This window comes from Triturus cristatus, chromosome 9, assembly GCF_964204655.1.
Source record: "Triturus cristatus chromosome 9, aTriCri1.1, whole genome shotgun sequence".
NCBI lineage: Eukaryota > Metazoa > Chordata > Amphibia > Caudata > Salamandridae > Triturus > Triturus cristatus.
This window is the reverse complement of record NC_140592.1, coordinates 879,470,518-879,494,537: the sequence shown is the minus strand read 5'-3', so window position 1 is coordinate 879,494,537 and position 24,020 is coordinate 879,470,518. Positions and strand designations below refer to the sequence as shown.

The 24,020-nt window shown below is 42.8% G+C and overlaps 1 protein-coding gene across 21 annotated transcripts in view; it reads left to right on the top strand.

The window, feature by feature from the left end:
* EVL (Enah/Vasp-like) overlaps positions 1-24,020 on the top strand; it is a 546,687-nt gene that overhangs the window by 180,938 nt on the left and 341,729 nt on the right. For 3 of the 21 annotated variants that reach the window (XM_085626387.1, XM_085626383.1, XM_085626370.1), the window contains exon 1: positions 7,421-7,581. The exons of 17 other annotated variants lie outside the window; for them this stretch is intronic. In XM_085626387.1, the coding sequence (XP_085482513.1) occupies positions 7,571-7,581 (11 nt within the window). In that variant the 5' untranslated portion in view covers positions 7,421-7,570. Of the gene's footprint in view, positions 1-7,419; positions 7,582-24,020 lie in introns of those variants that run through there. One more of the 21 variants, XM_085626390.1, reaches the window with a different exon arrangement.

Genomic DNA, 24,020 nt, shown 5'->3' with positions numbered 1-24,020 from the left:
TGCATATCGGGATGCACATTTGTATGAAACACTTTCAGTTTCTTAGATGATGATATGCAGCTGTTATGTATATACTATGCATGCTGTTGGATTTCATAAATAACAATGGTTGGTGAATATTTTATGAGGAATCATCTCTGCTTTCTGAGGCGGTTAACTTCTGATTGTAAGCAGGCCAAAAAATAATTTAATTTACTAGTATACACCAGCAGTGTCTGCTTTTTATTAATTTACGTTAATCTCGCAAATTTATTTTGCTTTCCACATGCATGAACACATGCCCTTGCTTTGTAGTAGGCACAAAAACAGAAGGCTGTTACTTCATCTCTGTCGAATAGTGCCACATAAGTGATGCAATCACTAAAGTTGTGATGGAAATGTTAAAGGATGACAAACGCTAATTATTCTCAGAGATACCAAACTATGAGTTTAGACAGTCCTTTTTCCTGCTTTTTTAAAAATTATTTTTATTGATGACAAAAGAAAACAGTTGTATATCTCTGCATCATATTAAAGCATATAAACCAGTGAGAAAATTAGGAGGACGTCTCAATTTTTGCCTGTTACACAACACGTACATGTATAACTATTCCATTGCATTGACTAATTGTTCCCCGTTTGGATGGCGTGTATCAATTAGCGGTGGCGTGCATATGTGCCCTCTATACAAATTCCACCCACCCAACACCTGCTCCCACTTCCTAGGGCAGCCCCGGCTTTCGTATACTGTTTTTTCAGCCAACATACACTAATCCATATCATTTTGCCAAGCCTGCATCAGAAGCGCCTCGGGGATCCCCCACGCCCGGGCTATATTACGCTTGACTATTGACATTCCTAGTGTTACCCATATCTTTTCTTTACTTTTTTCAATCTATATCCCCCAAAGTCTTTTTCCTGCTTTTTAAAATGTGTTCTCCACTACCAGAAGACACTCTATATGGATCTGCTCCCTTTCACTGACCGCCCTTCACTGACAGGTTCTTGTAACCATTTTAATAAGCTAATAAAATACAAAGTGGTACCGCAGATGGCTTGCGATTTGTGGCAACCTCCCACATCATGCTGAATGTTTCAGATTCAAATTCTGAACTGGTTTGAAAGTAGTTGGAACCTTGTCAACTTTGTGGTATGGTGATCTTCCCTGATAACTTTGTGATTATTGGACAAATCTGGATTTCCTTCTTGGTTCCCTTTTGTCCGTGGATTTGCTGCCATCATTGATGTTGGGTTTAGGATGCAGATGATGGAGCTGAACCAATAGGATCATTCGCTGTCCTCCTTCTGCCGTGACAATAATACCGATGTGGACAGGATTGTGGAACAGTACATGTATCATGCTACAAGAGGATATATTGAGACAGTCTAATTAGTTACTTGTGGGTCATGTGGAGTGTCAACGGACCTGCCTATTCTTTGTCACTGGGAGTGTCAACGGACCTGCCTATTCTTTGTCACTGGCATGACGGCACAAATTTGTCACAATTAGCAAGTGGCCATCTGTAGTATTACATGAGAATGTGAAGGGCATAAGGCCTCCATGGCGCTCTGAAGCAGAGAGACGTGACACACAGCAAACATACTGCACCCCAAGTCGACATCTGGTGACATCAAATGGGAGGCTTGTGGGTCATGTTATGGGTCAAATGACTGAAGTTTTTTTTATCACTGAGATGGAGGCTCAACTGAACTACAGCACATCAATGGACTGACTTTAATAGGAAGACACAAAAGTACACCAACTAGCTGAGCCTGTCCGTGCATGGTTGAGCCCGGCCTGTCCCTCTGTTCTCCAGTGACCTCTTCTTGGACTTTGACATCTCTTCTATTAGCTAATATTGTGACTTTCTCCATTCACTCCAGCATGTGGCCAACACCATTGTTTCCCTGCTCAGAAATATATTGCAATCATATCATATGAAATGTTTACAATTAGTTTTTACAAATAATTATTTAAAACAAAAATAAATAAATATATTTATTCAGGGAGACAGAGAATAATTTTGAATGACCGAAAGCTGACACACAGATTTCTCTATACATACAACAGTTTAATACATCTGACCTGTTCACAAAGGGACAAACCCTGAGATGACAAAATACAAGTCCATTATGGACTTCAAAGCCATCCAGATAGAGTTAGATACAAAACACTTTCAATTTATTATACATGTAGGTCACCAAATACATGATTTTATTGACAGATCATATATTTGGAAATTTAAAGTTTAAAGAAAAGAAATAGGTGAGGTATTGTACAGTGAAAGGGACCAAAAAGGATATCAATAGGTACCATTCTGCTTTTTTCATATATGGGTGTCAACAATTTTGAACTCTGTAAACTGAAAGAGCGTGCAAGTCTAATATAATCTATTTCACAAACGGTTTGTTAAAAAGTGAGAGGCAGTTTCATCGACTAATGAGTGATCATACACAACACCCTGAAAAGGAAATGTTAGGAAATTAGAAGCTTGAGGAGCGAATCCCAAAGGATAAAAAATGGCTGAACTTACAGGATTTTTGATTGTCTTCTTGTTGTGTTCACAGACTGTTACAGCTGCTGCAAATGGAATTTTGGCAAGTCCAAATGCAGACTATTGCTAAATTCAAACTACGATTCAACCATTGTGGTTAGAAAGAGAATGATTCTTCCGGAAATAAATTCAAGTAGTAGAACAGAATAACCAAGAAGGTCCAGAGAGAGACCCGGAATAAATTTGAAGCTCAGATTATTTACAATGGTAGCCGGGGCTGGGCAAGAATCAATTTCCATAGTCCAGAAGGAAGCACCCTTGAAATCGCTTGTGCTATCTATGGCTTTACAGTGCAAATGCTACAAGACTGAGGAGGTCGATCTGAGTGTTATTAATATGGTTGTTAGAAAGGAGATAAGGGAACTGGGTTACCTGTACCAAAGGCTTGGTATAAACAGAATAGGTAGGGGACAGCAGAATTACTCTGGTTTCCCACAAGAAAAAAAAGCATATATTTGACGTAAACTGAGATGGTGACAAATGTGCGTATCTGTCTGTCATTACCATACCAGATATCAAAGGACATAGAGGAAGAAGTTATCCTTATTGTAATGCTATAGGTACTTGTACAGTGTTTTCAGCCATTAAGGTATTGGTATAGTGCTGTCAGCCATTATGGACTCATGTCTTTTTTTCTGGGGCATCCTTCCATATGAAAGTAGAAAAGCCTTCATTAAGTGAAACAGGGCTGTTCTGATGGCAGGCTGGATGACACTGGGAGTAGCCAGAGAAATACAATTGGATAGGCGAGGACCTGCGGCAGGTGATTGGATGGGGAAGTGGTTGGTGAATTAGAATTTGGGCGGTCAGTGTAGGTGGTTGAGCGAGGAGCTAAACATGAAAGAGGAATGGACAATGGAGTTGGGGCTATAAGGAGACTGGAAGAGGGAGTGGGTGCGGCAGGTAATTAGGCAGAGACCAAATGTCAATAGCATAAGTGACAGCGGAGGGGACGGTGAGGGGAAATGAGCAGTTGAGTTAGTATGTGTGGAGTAGAGATGAAGGGACTTTAGTGATGACACTGTGCAGACACATGAATCAAATGTGCTGAAAGCTTGAATAAAATGCAGAAGCAGATTTAACGCTCACTTTAAGACTTTTGGCAACTGAATCATACTGGTTAGAGATTAACAAAACAGGACAATTATAGATGCAACATTCAAAGCAGACAAATGCTAAGAGTAGAAGAAACCATTCCTTGATGACCAAAGCAAAATTACTTCCCCACAAAATTGTTATATATTCAGCCTTGATAGAGGAGATAGGACTCTATGAACACTGATTCACTTATGGCGGGCCCGTAAATAACGTCTCATATTCCGTCAGGATAGCCATATTCCAGGCAGAAAATGTTCCTGAATGCTAAACGAATGAAGAGATAGTGAGTACTCTGCAAACAGTATCAGTGTAACAGTCGCACTCCTTTAGTGTCAACCTGTGGGATCGGGCTACCAGGGAATAGAAAGGATTAGGAAATCAAAGAAATAGGCCTCTCAGCTGATAGCCTTTCCAGTCCTGTTTAGCAGAAGCAAAAGTACCAAAGGGTTACAGCAAGAAAGACACACTGCCAGCCATAACAAATCTTGGGTGGTGTCAAATTATGCATAAAAAGGGCATCATTTTGTGCCCTCTACTACGAAAAGGAACGTCCGAATCCCTGGCACAATATCAGACATGCTTGATGCTTCCCTCTGTAATCACATCACCCCCACCCTGACGGAAATCCATTGGCTCCCTTTGCTGGCCACTACCATCTTCAAAAACCAGCTGCATTATTACAAAGTCATCACGACCAGCACCCCCGCTTATCTTGCAAACAACCTCATTGCCTATGCTGGTTCACAACACACCCACAACCAAGACACCATCAGACTGCAGAGTAAGACGTATAAAAAACAGGAAAATCAAGACAATAAGCCTTTTCCATCTATGCACCCAGAACGTGGAAGAACATCCTGGTATCTATTAGGACCGCCCCAACACTGCTCCAATTTAGGAAAGAGTTTAAGACTAAACTCTTTAAAGAACACTACATCTCAATATAATACCAGTCAAGAAACCAGCTACCTTGCCTATCGCTCACTGATTTTATGCCTCAGCTCTATTTTGACTAGGTTTGCACTATAGAAATACCATATACACAATACATAGATTCTTGTGCAGATAAAATCATATTTAACCCTATGAATTATGACGGCATGGCATGATGCTCTATGCAAATTTACCCTTCGTAATTATATTGAAGGGATTTTACTAAGCATAGCTCAGTAAGGTGTTTTTTAGGACTGGCTGCATGCTGAAACACATTAACTCTTATTGTGACTATGGTGTTGCACAGTCATCGGGTTCTCTGCATTGTGGTCATTAAAAGGTGATATACAGTTGGTCTGTAAGGGAGCCGTTTTTCATAGAACACATTGCCCTGTTATTCCCTAGAGCAAACAATGTTATGATATATGGTTTCTAAACATTCTCTATTAAGTACAACGAAAGAGTCCATCAGTTGAAGTGATGTCACATCAGTGCAAACCCACACTGATCAATCGTCCCTATCCTCGGACTTCACAGACCGAGTGAACTCTTAAGAGGAAAGTCCTACTACTATAGCTCCCATCACAATTCATTGCTTGTATTATGTCTTTGAAAACCCAAAACAGGTTGGAATAATATGGCTGCACCTTGCAGCAGATCTCACAAAACTGATGCCAAGAGCGGGAACTGACTGCTCCATCTTAGAGATGCGAGAATCCTGAGATTTAGTAATGTTGGGGGAGTGGAAGGAGACAAGGTATATTTGTTTAATAATATTTGATCACACTGTGGGGAGTAAACATTGGGTGAATGAGCAGGAGACTTTGAGCATTTTGTGCTATGAGTACGGACTCCTTTCCTTGCCAGGGCCGCCCAGAGTTTGAGAGCGGCATACTATGAGCGATGTAGATAGCACAACCTCCCTTGTCCACGCAGAGGCCATAGTTTTAGAACACACTTGCTGTTAATACCTGTTGTTGTACAATTTACTATGTTGATATGTCACAAATATCAACCAGTTCACATGAAGCACCCCCTACCACTCATCTACAGGCAACATGTAAATAAACAATATACTTTAGCATCCTTCTCATCCTATCATTCTTTCAACTATCTTCTCCTGATTAAAACCTATCATCAGGTTTATCTGCCTTTTTCAGAAGTAGCAGCTGTTGTAGTGTTACCAGTTTAGCAAACTGCATCCAAGAAACAAGTGCCTTGTCATCCAATGGCCAGCAAAATAGTCACATTCATTTGTGGGTTCTATGTGAAGCATACGTGCTGGAAGTAGGGATACGGGGGCATGGACGTCATTTAGGGGCTACCAGGGTACTCCGCTGGCACTGCCTTTGTGACCCCTGGATTCAGAGGTGGCAAAATTAATACCAGGGGACACAGGAGCAGCTTATCCTTTTGAGTGACAGTTGGGGCTCAAGTTTCTTTGTTTTCTGTCAAAGATGTATTACACTAATACTAGCATATTATTCACTATCAATGTATTAAAGAATGGAGTACAATTAGCTGAAATATGACCCTCACTGGCAGCTGAGATAAGTAAAAAATGTGCGTGTATGTGTAAGCATGTGTATGTGAGTGAAAGTAAAGGTCATGAGCGGGGGGGGGGTTAGTGCAGAAGGTGTACAAGCAAAAAAGATAGTTTTACATTTTGTTTTTATCTTGACACAATTGTGATTTGCCCCAAGACAGAGGGCCAATGCAAGCTATGTCATCTGACAAATTGCAGTGTTTTTAACATGGTAATTGGTGTTTACTTTTCTTTAACTACAAACTTAGAGCATTTTGTAAAGTTAACTATCTGACAGTTTTGCTGGGGTACATGAAGTGAGAAAGTTAAAGCTCTGGATGTTGGATTTTTTCTAACATGCAACACTGTTATAAAGCACAAATGAAGCATATATGTTTTGAAATTCTGAAAAGTGATGGATACAAAGATTTTCTTAGAATCAAAACAAATCAAGACATTATACTTAGTGATGTGCAAGTGGTAAAAATTTGCTGAAACCTGGTTTTAAAACATTATCGTTGTGAGCAATGGTTTTAACAATAAAACTGCATGTTAGTGCACATTTTTTGCCAATGTGCTGTCTGTAAATGGCAGTGCCTTACCACCCCATGCTTTAGTAATACTGTGTGCTCCTAATTGTACCACTAGCTACATAACACGCCTTAACCACTCTCCTGCTGAATGGTCATGGCTTGTTTGCTGTACTTATTCTACATGCGATCCATGTTTTTTTTCATAATTTATACGACTTCAGTGATGTAACATTGATGGCAGCACCCCTGCTTAGAATATTGTTTCAGCAACACTGATCTGAAGAGGTCTGTGCGACCTGTCACTGCCAATAAGAGTTCGCTCTTCACTTAGTGAATTCCACAAGAAGCTGAAGGCCTGGGTTTTCGAGTAGTCCCACTAGGCCCTAGGGTTTGCGAGGCTCACACACACACCTGCTCAGCGCCGGGATACACTCCCAGGTGATAGAAGGTACTCTACAAATCTGTATAATATAACACATTGAAAACTGATGTATTGTACAACCTCGGTCTCTTATTTTCACCAATATATCTTAAAAGAAGGGTTTGTGTTTTTTAATCAACACTACTATTACCTCGGTGTTTCCTTAAAGTCTTCTTTACCTGAAATATTTATCTTGAATTTACTCCTCCGGGCTAAAAACAAGTGCACACAGTCCTGCTATTAATCATGTTATGCTCAGAATTACGCCATCAAGAACTCTTAAGTTTCAGTTCCCCTGCTTTCTACCATTGGTTTTGGGCCTTTACGTTGATTTCCTGTTTAACGCTTTCTCAGGCCTTACATCCTTTTCCTGTTTAGTTTCCGAAGTGTGCATAGGACTTAAAGGAAGACAACAGCTTCGAAGACCTTAGGGTTGGTTTGAGAGCGCGTTGCTACGTGATTATTGCATGAACGTGAACAGGCTTGAGGCGTTCTGCTGATAGGAGTGCGCTCTACGTCATCGTCCATGGCTACGGGGTAAGTGACGCAGCGTCAGTCTCGCGCCAAGGGTAGAAGGGCAGGTGTGGGTGCTGGCTGTCTAGACTGGCCTAGTCTGTTCTCGTTGAGCGCTATTGTCAGGTCGTTATCATTTGGGCGCCGAAGCACGTCTGTTTGGAGAGAGGGCTTTCGTTTCAGTCATTGTGCGGCATTAATGATTTATCAATTGTTTCCCCTGGCGACAGGTGGAGAGTTCTCGACAGTCATGCGAGAAAGTGTAAAACAGCACGTAGCGTTTTCAAATGTTTTCATGGAGCCCTGTTCCACTCCGCTAATTTGTTATTCCAACTACTGGCACCGTGCTCGCGGACAGGAAGTCCCACCCTGCCTCTGCTGTGTTCTTCGGCGCTCTCCGTTTGCAAGGTTGTCGTCGCTATAAAATACTGCAGCTGGTGCAGTGACACCGGCCTATTAGTTGCCCACTTCACCACAAATGTAACCGCGTTTCCTGAAAAAAACAAAGGTTAGGGACCCGTTTAATTTGCCTGTGTTGGGGGGGCACCGCTTCTTTGCTGCTACGCCACTGGTTATTAGTCTATGCTGTCTAAGTTTTCTGCCTATGCATATTAATGTGCTCTTTTAAACGGGAGCCAATCGGATGCGTAGGGCTCAGTGAGAGTTACTTGTGGCCGATTGTCAAAATGTGTTTCACTTCATTGATCTTTTCAGTAGCTGTAAAACTCGGGCACGGCAGAGATTTGTAGCTTTGGTGAATGGCCGTTTACAGGTTAAGCTAAGGTTGTTGGGGCATATTTACAAGGGCTTTATCTCTGCTTTTTTGGCTTAAAAAGCCAAAAAAGCGGAGATAAAACTATCGCCCTATTTACAAGAGGCTGCTAACATGCATAATCGCATGTTAGCACCCTTTTTCCCAACGCCTCCCTTTGCATCTCTAATGAGCATACCCCGTATGGACTACCTTGCAAATATCGCTAATGTTCACATCGCAATATTTACAAGGCTGCCTCAGCATTTTAGCACACGTTAGTTTCTCCAAAAACTAACGTCTGCTAAAATGCAGACTTACCTATCCCTAACATTGGGGTGGATTATGCTGATACGACCCTTCATATCAGCAAGGTTATCGCAGTTTTGCAGGGAACATTGCTGGAAAACCAGCGATGTTCCCTGCAAACCAGCGATGTTCCCTGCAAAACGGCGATAACCTCGCTATCGCTGGAATTTTTATCGCCCCGGAGAAATGCGTTGTTAATAATGCGCTACCAGGGCGATAAATTCCAGAGATAGTCTGCGATACCAAAATTATCGCTAAGCACGGCCAGCGATAATGATCGCTGGCCGTTGATGATATGCCCCTTGGTTGGTTTTGCTTCTAATCTTGAGAGGGACAAATTGTTGTCGCGTTAGAATGAGCACATTGCAACAGGTATGGAAGAAGAATGTGCAGCACCACCAACTTCTACAGAAAATGCTAACCAGGTAAACAAGCATTTGCAATGCAATAGGTCTTGCATTGGTGAAAGTTTGAGCTATTGGTGTCGCAATATTATTTTGCAGCGCTAGTAGCTCAAACTTTTTTTTCGATATTGTATGCTTTTAGTAACCAGTGCAGCATAGGCGGCGTGCTGCGCTGCTTATGAAAAACTTACAATATTAAAAAAATAGAGTTTGGCGAGTGGTGCAGAAAAAAGGAAAGGCAAGGCTCACCATTGTAAAAGATGATGGTGTGCCTCACTACGTGTGCCGGGTGAATTGAGAGAGCTTGTTGTGCCTGCAGCAGCAGCTAGGAGAAAGTTATTAGTAAGTAGCCCTCACAGACTGCAAATAAAACATATAGAGTAATAACACACATTAGAGGGCCAGTCCTCATGGGATGTTACAAAAGGAGAAAAGGCGGTACTAAGGGGGGACAACTAAGCCTATTCACGAATCAAAAGCGACCATTTAGAAACCACAGTAACAGGAGCCAATTGAAAAGCTGGGCGGAGGTTCAAGTTCATACCTGAATACAGCATGTCTCGAAGAGACTCACAAGCGCTGCGTAGGCAAGACCTAAAAAATGAGTGATATAAGTAGGGAGATGTTACGCATGTACTAAGTTGGGGGCTATGAAAGGTGAAACGAGGGAGAGGAATACAGAAGTGTAAAGGTGGAGGATGACATTTGTGATTGATGGGGAGAATGAGAAAGAAAAATGGTCACATAGGAGGGTCATGAGCAAATAGTAAGTGTTGGGGGAGGGGCCAGAGAAGGATGGTGAAGAGACTGGAGGATAGCAGTAGAACAAGAAGGGAGAGAGATTGGTGGACTGTGAGGGTGATGGGTAGAAAGGTGTGATGGGAATGGGAGAGACTGGTGGTAGACAAGAGAATGGTAAAGAAGACGAAGCATTAGAGTCACTGTTTAGGAGAGAAAGTTCAATTTTTAGGGACTTGCATGAGCTGTAGTTTTCCTGTTTGTTACTCTTAAGATAGATATGGCTCTTCACCTCTAGGAATTAGGGTCTCTGTGCTTGGTATGCATTTATTAGCGCTGGGACACTGTGTAGTAGCCGTGTGCTCTACAAATCCCCCCTCATTAATTCATTTTGCTCAAACGATTAACAAAATAGTAATTGAGAAACTAGCTAATAAATTGCAAAGCCAGTCAGGTTGCCACCTTTGATTGCTCCTCTAATTGTTACTATGCGTGTTTAGGTAAAAAATGCATTACCCCAGGTCGGTGCTGATGCCATGTGTGCTCATATGTATGTGCTATATAATTCAGGCCTTAGTGCTGCCACTGTTTAGAATGTGAAGAGCTACCAGGGGAGAAAAGAGCCAGAGGCCCGATTACACACACCCATTCACCAACACAAGCTCATGCACCCACAGACACAGAGAGAGAGAGACGGGGACGAGTCGGAGAGCCCCGGGGGAGGGGAGAGGTGGAATAATGCAAAGCGCAAGGAGGTACCGGAAGGTAGTATGTGTGAGCAGGTATTATAGAGCGGAGCTAGGGAGGGATGAGAGGGGATAGGGGATTACAAGATGAAATGGGGTGGTGGGAGTGTGAGGTAAAGATGAGAGGGGCAGTAGGCATGTTATGAAGAGGTGACAGAATTGGTGGAAGTGTGAGGGAGAGATGGGCTGTATTGGAATTGTTTGTTGTGGAATTGTGTGGCGTGGAGTTGTATAGTGGAAATATGTGGCATGGTGTACTGTAGAATTATGTGGATGGTAATTAAATGATATTAAGTGTAATGGAATTTTGTGGTGCGGAGGTGGTGGTGCACTGGTGCAGAGTGTTACTAAGGTGGTAGTGCGCTTGTGTGGATGGGGTGCTGAGTTATACTGAGGTGGTGCTGAGTGATGCTTTGATAGTGCTCATGTGGAGCTGTGCTCAGGTGGTGCTGAGGTGGTTCTGCACTGGTGCTGAGGTGATGCTTCACTGGCGCTGAGGTGGTGCTGCACTAATGCTTAAGTGCTACGTTCATGCTGTACTGGTGCTGATGTGGGGCTGTGCTAATGCTATGTTGGGGCTGCGTTGTGGTGCGCTGGTAGTGCACTAATGTGGAGGTTGTGCTCTGAGACGGTGCTGCGCTGATATGGAGCTGTGGTGGTGGTGAGTGATGCTGAGGAGATGCTGCTCTGTTGCTGAGGTGATGCTGAGGTGGCACTGAGTGATGCTTTGGTAGCGCTAGAAAAGGGTAAAGGCTTTAATTTCATGGTTGTCATCTGGACTGGGGCTGTTACCCAAACTTTCACTGCCTCTTGAGCTAAAGTCCCTGAAAAATGTCTTATAGTTTTTTGGTTTTAAGTCCTTGGGCCAACAGTAAGAATCATCAAAACCACTGTTTCCTGGTATATAGGACCAGATTTACTTTGGTAACTTGACCTGCACAAGAAAAAGTGATAATGTATATAGTTCCGTTGATTTATGTGCGTTTTTGTCGAATGGCTAATTTGCTACAGCCAGAAAAGGCAAATCAAATGTGGTTAGATAATGACTAGTTAGGTGTAAATCAATAAATAACCACTCTTAGTGAAATGTGATGTTTTGTCCAGCTTTGAGCCATAGTGGAGGGAGGGTGCAGTCCCTTTTTAAATAGTACTTTAAAATCATTCAACAACCTAAGTTAGAAACCATGCACTGTGTTGTTATTCAACTAGAAATCATGATCAGTATACGTGCAATCCAGCCGAAAACGGATGCCTGTATCATTCGGAAAAGGAAAAAATGCTAGTTACCTTATAAGAATTGTAATCTAGTGGCAGTGAACTGAAAGCTACCTAAATTGGAGTCAATGGAACATCAGGCACCTAAAGGCAGCTAACTTTATATTACCTATGTTTTAGAGGTATCCATCACTAATAAAGGTGTAGTACTCTGATGCAGTCACTTGGACTGCACAAAGAACCAAGATAAATGTAATGTATTATTCAGAAATATGAGAAAAGAAAGGCCATGCATGTCACAGGGAGTGCCAAATAACCCTTCATTAAGAGCACTAAGGCGAACAGGAGATGAAGTACTAGAAACACATGCAAAGCTGAAAGTTAAAAAAGTTATTATTCTCAAAAGAAATTCTGAAAGTGAATAAAAACAGAAACTCCTGATTTGTTTAGTCATTTTATAAAGTGTGAGATAGAAAAGGGTGGGACTAGTTGTGAAAGTGGGATGCACTTGAGAACCCATTCCGGGAGGTGAGAGAGTGAAGATGGGGTAAGAATGTTGATAGTGAGCTTGGCAGAGGGGACATCTGAAAAGATGGGTATTCGAATTGACAGATGTGAAAAATGGCTTTGTCAAGGAGTTATTTCTCAAAAATCAACTAAGTCTAATACAAATGAATGGAACAAAATGTAGTACGTTTTTTTTCCTGTTTTGTTATATAAAATAATTATGCCTTTATTACCGTATGTTAATTGCCACTTATCGGAAATTGATCTTGGATGAAAATCTGGGATACAATCGTGGTGTGTATGTGAAGTATGAGATCTTCACAGCCCTGTTGTAACTTATCCAGATGCTTCTGACGAACTAAATAAAAACAAAGAACAGTGGTGACCATTTTGGAATGGGACTACATTACGGCAATAAAGTACCCACTGTGAAATACACATGTGCACATATAAATATTGTGATGCTGTCCGGGTCTTTCTGCCTCAATATCCTGGATTTTAACTGTAACACAAAAGAATGGGGGGATTTTAAGTTATTAATGAGACGGGTAATGCGGTCATGTACCCGACTGAGACCAGTTAATTTAACCTTTGTTGCCTGTTGGCCCAAGCATTTTTTGTTTATTAATACTCTAGAATGGTTGACATCAAGTGATTGCTGACAACTGCTGTGACAGTAAGCTTGATGGGTTGCTTGCCACAGCCAATGCTCTAGAAAAACTGCTAATGCGAGAACACTATGGCCAACAATCTTTGCCAATTTTTTTTTCAAAAGCTTGGATAGTTGCGGCCACCATTTACAGTACTAACAGTGTTGGGGAGGCCACGTCCTTGAGATTGGAGGCGCGACATTTGAATAGTGTCCTGCTATCGAACAGGATAAGTTAGCTGGATTTTACTTATTAACAAGCAAAACCCATAGTTTCATCGAAAGCTGCCTGGTGACAAATATGAAAGGCCCATCGAAAAGGGGCAGTGCCATATCAGAGGCTGGCTTTGTAAGAAGATAAGTATAATGGACAACCCAATATACCCTTGAGGGCTCGGGCAAATATAAATGAATGGGTAAGAAGGTGCCTTATTCAATGATTACAACAAATTCTTGGACATTAATCAAAGGTAGGTTAATTGTATACCTACAATCTTAATCACTATTATTTTTTGTGACTTACAATCAACTTAATTTCTCAGATTGTTCATCAAATAAATGAGAGCATATCACATCAAATTAATCTTGACTGGCGTATGGAGGAAAGAGAAAGCAAGAACAAAAAAATCAAAAAATCAGGTGTGTATATAAAAATTCAATTTTATAATCATAATTCAAAAGGGTACTTTACACAGCAGCAATTATTTATAAAGTGAAAGGAGATAGTTGAATAATTCAAGCCTTCACTTGGTAGTTGATCAAACACTTTTTCACAAAAAATAGACAATCAGTTCATTGGAAAACAGTGTGAGAGTCACTTTGTAAGAAAGCTCATACATGGACGGCAAGCACATCGGGGCTTGGCGCTCTGCAGCGAAGGCCAAGTCGCTCGCTTGTAGATTGCTTTATAATTTAATTTGTTTTATACCCAAGAGTTTTCATAAATAGATTATTAAACATATTGTCATTTACTGTTCTTGGAGTACTTTCTACTAGTTTCCCCATCAAAAAATCGCAGAACCCACCAAAACCCTTAGGGCTGGGACTTCTGGGTGTACTGTGCCTCAGGAAGGGTGCTGTATAGAAAAGATTAAAAGAACCTCTTTAAGCAGACTGAGCTGGAAGCGGCTGCCACGAGACGCCGCTGTCAGCTTCTGTCTTTGGTGTTTAACGCCGGCTGATACCAACGTCTGACATAACTGCGCCTAGAAGTGCGTGGGATGCGGAAGCCAGCAGTTGAGCGTAAATATACCTAGATTGGATTCCAGGACTCTTCCCCCCTCATTCCAGAAAAGCCACCCCTCAAAGTCGAAACGATATTGCAATCAACATGTGACCGACCAAATCACCCTCTCACATTTAAACTATCTTACAATGCAACATTATGTTGTATTCCTCACCAGCCGCATGCCACATCCTGCTCATAGTGCCACTACCAGCCACAGGGCATTGTCTACAGTGGGGCATTGGGGAGAAGCACAGTGCCCCAAGCACAGATACAGGAACAAGAAGCTACCCCGCCAACTCTCCCCAGACATGTTCACACGGGAGTGCAGTTTAGAATCATAATGTCCAATCCTTACTCCAGAACTGACTATAAGGAAGGAAACTGGGGAACAATCGCTCTATTCATACCGCCACGTGTCCCCAAACTCAGCTCCGTAGTCCAGCCACCTACCACAAGCACCTGCTGCTCGCCTCTCATATGTTTTTGCATAGCTCGGTACAAAAAATAATGGAGGGTTTCTAATGGGTGATTTTGGCAACTGTTGCCTTGCAAGCGGCCTCAATGTCTTCATGTCCCCAGAACAGCACCATGAACACAGCCGCCGAGAAAACATGACAAGCCCTCTGCTGAAATGGAAGACAAGGTTGCTTTTGAACCAGCCTTGTAGTAAGTTAAAGAGAGCGGTGCTTGTAAAACAAGCGCCGCAAGAGCATTGAACTGCTTGGCTTCACATAAAAAAAGAAAAGTGGAGCCTAGAAAGAAAGGCTCGGCGGCATATCTAAAAACATAATGAAAAATGGACCCTCGAAAGCGTGGTGTGCCACACTGTAAGTCCTCAGCGGCGCAAGTAAACAAAAAATTAATGAAAAAAGGAGGGCAGGGGGAATGGGAGGGGGGTACAGGAAATAGCACCTGATAAAAGCAAACAGCCACTAATGAACAGAAATCAATCTGTAGTTGAGCGGTGCTTCCGAGCAACTAAACTGAAGTTTTGTATTGGGTTGGGAACCAATTAGAAGGCTGCAAAGAAGAGCAGCACTGGAATCATCCTATGGTAAGCAGCAGGGAGAATTACAGTCAGTATAGTGATTACAACATGTCTTGCAGACAGTGCATGTGCACTGACACTCGACCTAAAAATCATACTAACTTTGGAACATTGTACAATGTGATAGATTTTCCACCGGTTTACCTTAAATATCGCAACTGAGTGATCGCAGTTATACCAGTTCAGGGTCTCAGGATGAGTGGCTGCATGAACAGAGAGGGGCAAGCCAACAAATTATCAGGAAGAGCCAAGCCAGAGATAAGCCAAGTTTGTCTTGGCTCGAAGAACTTGTGCACAAGCCGAATGTTTGTCATGTAAATCGTACACCAAATATCACATAAAGTATGAGAACGTCTAAATTCAAAAAAGTATTTCTCTCCCATGTTAAAGCATTTCACCTTAGTGTATCAAATTATATTACTGCATTGAGAGGTATTTATTTAAAGTAAAGTTTTAAAACATTAACTTAAACATTCCAGGCTCCTCCTGGCCCTGAAGACAATGCCATTAGTGAATTGAGTGGCAACTCAGTTATCATGTGCTTCCAATATGTGGCCTTGATTCTTATTTTACATTGAGCAATATTATTGTGAATTAAATTAAACACATGGTTTTTTAGCATGGCACATGCCAAACGCACATATTGCCTAAGAGTACACAATGTGCACAAACGAGGAAGCCAGGATTGATTTCAGGTAATCTGGTTTCACATGCAATTCGGTCACAAAATGGGTATCTATATCACTCTCTTTCTCTCGCTTGCTCTGTCTCCCACATTAATACTTGGTGAATGAGGTGACAGAGTGGGTGGTAGGGAGGAGCCACATGAAGGCTTGGCTGATTTTGGGCTCAAGGGTCAATGACGACCACGACCTGAGGCAGAGCCAAGCATCTGCTGAAAGCCTGGCTCCAGCTTTCAGTAGCTAATTCTTCGCAGTGCATGAATCAGGATGAATTGAACGGATGGTTGAATCTGAGTGGATCAGATGGAGATGGATTAAAGAATTGATGAATCGATAAAGAAGGATCATTGATGGGTAGAAGGGTATTTGATAGGATGGATGGGTTAATAGATGGGTCAGTGAATCTGGGTGAGTTGAATGGAGGGGTGTGTCTTTATAGATTGGATGAATGGATAAACTGATGGATCAGATTGGATAGTTGATGGATGCAGGTGGGTTGTTGATAGGATGGACAGATGGATGGGTGGATACATGGGCGGAATGATGGGTTTTGGGTGAATAACTGAGGTATATAGCTAGATGGGGAGAGAAACATTGAACAACTGACACCAGGACAGACACATAAATGCCATGCAGCAAGGAGTTTGTAGTAGCTTGTGATGTGAGAAGTTGAGAAGCTTTTTCTTCAACCTTTTGTGAGGGTCTATGGAAATATCACCAACTTGATGTAGTTTGCAAAGATTCTTGCATTTGGGTAGCTTATGAAAATGTGGTTTTAGCCTGACAATATATGCTGCAGAGTTCCTTATTTAATGGTCCAAAATAGTTCTGCTTAAGATATACTTTGTAGAAATATTCCACAAGCACCATCAGAGCATACATATAGTGGTAAGTGCTTGGAAACAAATTTGATCAAAAGCAAAAAGCGAGAAACAGCTATAATCTGAAAAGTCACAAAGCTTTTCATGTGTAACAAAATTGGGAAACTGAGTTAAAATGTGGAAATTCACAATGCTTCACAGATGTAAAAAAAACCTAGGAAACTGGGCCAAAAGGTGGGAATTTGCCTATCTTCACAGGGATAAGCAAATTATGAACAACCGTCGTAGTAAGTGTTCATGTATTTTTTCTTTAAAAAAATGCAAGTATAATTTTTGTTTAGATAAGCTGCCATAACACAGTATGTTCTTTGCAACGTTGTCCATTAAACGCCTTCTACCACTTCTTGGAAACTCCCTATAACTTTGCCACAGCAACTGCACTGCCATCTGAGATGCACAGTGATTTAATTGAATCCATCTTCATACCAGAAGTGAGAATAGAGGGTGTTTTGTAAGGTCTACCCCGAAGCGACTGCATTTCGAAGTCTCTCGCACGCACGCATGTGACAACCACCAGGTTTATAAATAGGAACTGCGAAGTTGAGTGTGAATTCACTGAAGCCCTGCTCATGCTCTGCATTTCTAGCACAGAATGAGCAGCTCACTTTTAATAAACACGTAATAAGGACTATTACAAGGAAGCTGAACTAATACAATCTACGGAGTCAATAATGCTGCCTGTAGTTTGGCCATTATGGCTCCTCTAGTGCTGGACGTCTCTCCTTCGTTGCCAGTTACAACCACTAATGTGCATCATTAGTCCTTTTCCATTTAACACTGTTCATTGATCCTTCACGGTGCTCAAGTGATTCATCAGCATCTGGTCTATGAGTCACTTGGGCCTTTTTAGGTCTAGCCTTGAAGACTGCTTTAGCTGTTTTGCCAGACTATTATTTTCGAACAAGAATCATACAGGATATACGTCACAGAGGGGCTTTTGGTCATCAATGCTTCATCCATTATTAGTCTGTCGGATTGCCAATCACGTTTTAATTCTTCAAACCACACTGTACAGCATGAGGCAATGGGTCAGCCCACTTTACCCATTGGCGTCTTTCACTCTGAGTGCCTGCACTAAGTCTCTGCACATTATTCGCATGTGCTTAAAAATAGTTCCATTATCTGTCGTCACAAAGCTCTTTCAATGTGTGGTTTTGAATTTTCTTTATTTCTTTAAAAAAAGGCTATTAATTTTGCTTGCACTTCAGAAGCCCAGTTCGATGGTGATTTATTTTCTGTGTCCTTTTTAAGATCGGGCTTGACACCGTAGCTGTTGCCCGACAACTATATGAGAACCACCATGAGAGGGGGCTTTGGCTACAGAAGCATGTTGGGAGCCAGTAGTACATGTTTTGATTGGGCAGACATTGTGTGCTTTTGCTAAAAAAAGAGCTTGAACTCCACACAGCTGTGATCAGTTTGTTTATTTATCCAGCTGCCCAAGCTTGAACTTTCAGGTGCACCCAAATGACATTAATAGCATTACAAAGTGTCTTAGATAACTAGATAATTTATAATGTTTTTCTCTGGCAGCAGCACAAATGGGAGGAAGCACTCATTAACATACATTGATTTTTTTGGTGTGGCTCGGCAGTGCATTCATAAAATTGATTTTTTTGGCATTGACAATGCTTATTAAAGTTGCTGTTTAGATAGAGTTTATATGACACTTTTTACATTGCAGCTGACTGCAACTTGAGTATTTCATTGGGTGATGATTCCTTCTTGTCAACCTCATAAAAAGTAATGCTAAACTGCAGGGCCCCACTCAAAGGTTTGTTTTTTCATAAAAAATATATCAATAGGGAAAGACTAAATGAGGGATTTTTTATTTAACATTTTTGTTGCAGGCTTATGGTGGCCACATTTATCTGGAGCTCTGTTTTTCTTTTCTTTTTCTTTTTAATTTTGTGGCATGCACTTGGAATAAAAACAAAATATTTAAAAAAGTAACCATTGCACCAGCATGCTACAGCCCGACCGATTGGCATAGTCAGTGCTTGTTGTTTAACTGGTTGAGCCATTCAATGTTTCTTCTTCGTCATGTCATACTTTTGCTATAGTCTTAGAGCCTGCCGTAGTGGGCTCTACCGGCCTTTAAAGGCCCGCTCCAACGTTAAAGACCCGAGCCGAAGACAAAGGCCCTTAACAAGGGACCGGGCCTTTAATGGCCTGTAGAGCGTTGGCCCTAAGGCTATTAGACCATTCCACCCCTAGTGGGCAGAATGTTCTAATTTGTAAAACAAAGGCCTCATGGCGCCCGAGGGAAGCTCCGTGAGGCCTTTTGTTCACAGCAGCAGCTGTGAACAAACATTTGAGTGTAGGAGCTCCGGGCTTCAACCAGCCATTAGAAACCTGGAGCACTCCATTATTTGCAATAGAGCTCCCGTCATTCCAATGTTCTAATAAGCCTCGGCAGCCATGGCGTCGCAGGAGGAAACTCTTTAACAAATAATGTACTTCTTGGGTCACGTGACCTTTTTAAATTATGTAAATAAGTACATAATTAAAATTGTGGCACACAATTCTATCCTTGGTTTTCCCTGTGGGCTTTGTGGCATGAACTGTACAGATGCTACAATTTCGCGTTCACATTCAGCCCGATACAAGGAACATGATTAATTTACAACTGCCATGCAAACCATAACCTTTGACTGGAATGGGACATTTGTATTTTTTCCCCCTGTCCATTCTGTACACTACGACTGGTTGCAGGGAAACCAACGTGATGGGGCAACTAGATGAACAGTTGAGTCCCAATTCATTCACCAATTTTAAAAAGTCAGCGATCTATTCATCATAGGCTGTCTGTTATGATTTGGGTAGATCTGTCTTTTTGGCAATTCACAAAAAAAAACTCAGAGTACTGAAGGAAACGTTTGCAATTCATGCGATTCCAAGACTGCATCTCCCCCCTCAGATCGTACTCATGCAGATTTTCCACTGGGCAGACATACACATAAACTCCAAGGTGAAAATGTGCATTACTACAAATCAGAGAGAACATTTCCTCCCTTGATCCCCCATGAAATATAGTGTTCTTTGGGTGTTTTTCTCACACTTGTGCCACCTTTTTTGGAATCAAGTGTAGATGCCCAAGTGGGTGCTTTTAATGGTTCTGTCTACCCCCAGAAGTGTGTGGGTATTCACGGCCTTCTCAATGGCCACTCTCTCATACCCTACTAGAACCAATGTTGCTGCCGCCAATTAGTAGTATATTAACATATTCTTGCTCTATGAATCAAGATATACCATTTGTGACTGCAGATAGAGATTTTTGAACTCTTAAGCTAGGCGTAGGTGCACAAAAGGAGTTGTAAGATGGCATTTTAATGAATACACAGTGGAGAGGTATATATGCATAATGGCTGTGTGCAGCAGGCAGAGAGACATGTGAACCATGGTTGTAGGTTGTCAAGTTAGGTGACAACATCCAGTCCCTAAATGTACTGGAAACAAGTTAGGTGGCTTTTTTTTTATCACTCTGTATTAATGTCTGGTAATGCGAAAGGCAATCCCTCTCAACACAATTGAATGCTAAATAAGGCAGATACAGTTGTTTTATCCCATAACCAGTTTGATTGCTGCCTGGTCTGCCAAGTGATAATATCTACGTTTTAGAGAGAGGGTGCAGTATAGTAAATGCATCCTCTGGGGTTGGAAGCTTCTGTTGCTCCCTCCTTTAATTTGATTTTTGCCGCCAGCCATGGAAGGATGTAGATGACAGTTAAATGGAGGCCATCTTTTTAAATGTGTTTTTTTTTACCCCAGCAGGCCCATCCTCCATTGGTGTTAAATGGTCTATCACTCTGGTGGAAAATCACCAACAATGAGTACTCAGGCAACAAATGCAGTTGACTGACTAACAACATATGAACTGGACTGTGAGATTGCTGTCTCGTTGTTCTCTTCCTGAACATTTAGGGTTCGAGAGGAGTGGTAACCATTACCACAAAGCCTCTAGACTTTGTTATGTTATGGTATGTGTATTTGTAAAGTGCACTATCACCACGAGGGTATCCTAATGCTGAACAGGTGTGTGTCTAGCTCTGCCTATAGTTGGTTGGTTACTTGGAAAGCCAGTTCTTCACCTTCTTGCGGAATTTAAGTAGAGTGGAGGAGGCTCTGATGTAGAATGGAAGGTCGTTCCACACTTTTGGAGTGATGTAGGAGAACACCCATCCTCCTGATCTGGTTCCGTTCATACGTGGGATATGTCTGAGTAGGAGTCCTATGGAACGGAGGTGTCTGGGTGGTTGGTGTAAGGAGATGCTCTGTTCAGGTAGGTGGGGCCTGAGTTGTGTAGTGCCTTGAATGTGAGTGTGAGCAGTTTCAATTGAGCGCACTTATGTATTAGGAGTCAGTCGAGGTGTGATGTGAGGTCTGTGTGGGAAGTTGATGATGACTCTGGCTGCCAAGATCTGGATGGTTTGTAGTCTTCTAGTGAGTTGCTTAGACATCCCGTTGTAGAATGTGTTCCCATAGTCCAACTTGCTGATAACTAGAATGTGTGTGACAGTTTTTCTTGTGTTGCTTTGGAGCCATTATAAGACCATCCTTGGAATTTTCTGGGTGTGGAAGTACGATGCAGTGACGGCGTTGACTTGTGCAGTCATTTCCAGTTTGCTGTTGATTATTCCCTGGTTCCTGGCATGTGTTCTGGGTGTGGGTAGGGGTTCAGGCAGCCGCTAGTTGGAGTCCCGTGGTGAGGTGTTCTTGCCGAAGGTCAGAAACTTCTGTCTTTATGATGTTCACCTCGAGACAGGTGTCTTTCCTCCCATTAGCGACTTTGGTCATGCAGGCGGTGAACTTCTTTCTTGTGTTGGGGGTCTTGTCTGAGAGGGAGAGTATGAGTTGCATCCTTGGCGTAGGAGAGGAAGTTGATGTGTGCACGGTGACATTGGCCAGATGGATCATGTATGTGTTGAAGAGGATGAGACTGAATGATGAACCTTGAGGCAATACACAGATGGGTTTTGGGCTTCAGAGGAGTAAGGTGCCAGGCTGACAGTTTTTATTGTAAATGTTAAGAAGGAGCAGATTCAGTAGAGAGCAGGTCCTTGGATGCCAATCTTCTGGAGATGCCTGATGAAGATGGGGTGAGGGACCGTGTGAAATGCTGCAGAGGGGTCCAGGAGAATGAGGGCTGCTGTGTCTCCTCTGTCAATGGTCATATAGATGTCATCTGTGGTGCAGATGAGTGCTGTTTCTGTACTGTGGTTATGCCTGAATCTGGACTGCGTGGCGTTAAAGAGATGGTGGTCACTGGGATGGTCACATAGGCATAGGTTGATTAGTTTCTCTAAAACCTTTGTGGGGTATGGTAGGAGGGAAATGTGTCTGTAGTTTAAAAGTGTGGCTGGGTCAGCGATGCTTTCTTAAGTAGGGGCATGACAGTTGCATGTTTCCGTGTGCCCGGGAATGTGGCAGAGCCAAAAGGGTGCTGTAGAGTTCGAGTGCTATAGGGCAGCAAAGTGTGCTGTACAGTTAGAGTGCTGGAAGGCAGATTAGTAGTAATTAAACTTTGCTATATGGATAGAGGTAGTGATCATAAGTGTGTACTGCCTAGCAGTGACAACCTAGATTCTTTTTGAAGATGTTAAGTGTGCCATAGCTCAATGAATTTTATATGGGAAATCAATGGAGATTGTAATACTATATTCTATTTAGAGCGGCCCACAGCCTCTATTATGGAAAGAGGCTTATTAAGTCAGCAACTGTAAAAGCTGGAGCTTTAATGTTTTATTTCTGCATAGATACTTAAAACCATCAGAGAAAGACACTAAACATATAATGTAGATTAAAGTATGGTCTGTTTTTTTTACCGGGACAAGCTAGACATTTAGTAGATTGAAAGATACCCCATGGACAAATTCAGACCAAGGATTTTTTTGCAGTAGAGTTTTCTGAGAACAAAGACTACACATGTCAAACTGGAGATTTAAATGAGACCCTGATTAATAAATTATTTTTGTCATCCCTGTCAGATGAAAATTTGATATTCTTCTGGGAAGCAATTAAGGTATTTATGACAGGAATCTGCATGGTGCTACAGGGTTCGAAAAATCATAAAAATGTTACTAGACCTGCAGATATTTTGTCTTACGGAGCCACCTTTTTCTTTATTATCACATAAGAGAGCACCTTTAAATATGCCAGTTGACTATTTCTGGTGTGCAAAAAAACTCTTTTTATTTACTAGACTTGGGGGCCGATTCCGATCCTGGAAAAATATTCCCCGTACGAATCGTATCTGGATTTTTTTCCGATTGAATCGTACAAGTTCCATACAAACTGGCAAGTACGATTCGGATGGGAAAAAGTCCATACGAATCGCATTGGGAAAATTCCCCCACACGTCCTCGGGTCGGGAAAAGTCTCCGACACGTCCCCGGACATTTTTACGTACAAATCGGAAAACTGAAGTCCGAATGCGCAAGTACGATCCGTCCCATCCGTCCGATTGTACAACTGTATGGAAAAAAGACCGTCCGGAGCGAACTCCCATAGCAACCATGGAGATGTCCAAACAGGTGCCCGGTACGCGCCGAACACCCCCCCCAGCCCCCCCGTGTGTATGCGCCGTACCCCCAGCCCCCCGTATGTATGGAGCGTACCCCCACCCCCGTATGTACGGAGTGTACCCCCAGCCCCCCGTATGTACGGGGCGTACCCCCACCCCCGTATGTACGGAGCGTACCCCCCAGTCCCCGTATGTACGGAGCGTACCCCCCAGCCCCCCGTATGTACGGAGCGTACCCCCCAGCCCCCCGTATGTACGGAGCGTATCCCCCAGCCCCCCGTATGTACGGAGCGTACGCGCTGGGGGTCCGCACCGTACATACGGGGACTGGGGCATACCCCCACCCCCGTATGTACGGAGCGTACCCCCCAGTCCCCGTATGTACGGAGCGTACCCCCCAGCCCCCCGTATGTACGGAGCGTACCCCCCAGCCCCCCGTATGTACGGAGCGTACGCGCTGGGGGTCCGCACCGTACATACGGGGGTGGGGGTACGCTCTATACATACGGGGGCTGGTGGGTCCGCACCGTACATAAGGGATGGGGGTACGCTCCATACATACGGAGGGCTGAGGGGTACGCTCCATACATACGGGGTGCTGGGGGGTACGCTCCGTACATACGGGGGGCTGGGGGGTACGGTGCGTCCATACGCGGGGGCTGGGGGGTACGGCACGTCCATCTGCGGGGGGGGCTGGGGGTACGGCGCCAACATACGGGGGCAGGCGGGGGTACGGCGCATAACGGGCCCCCTAATCAGCTTGCATCGCCGCGTACTTAGC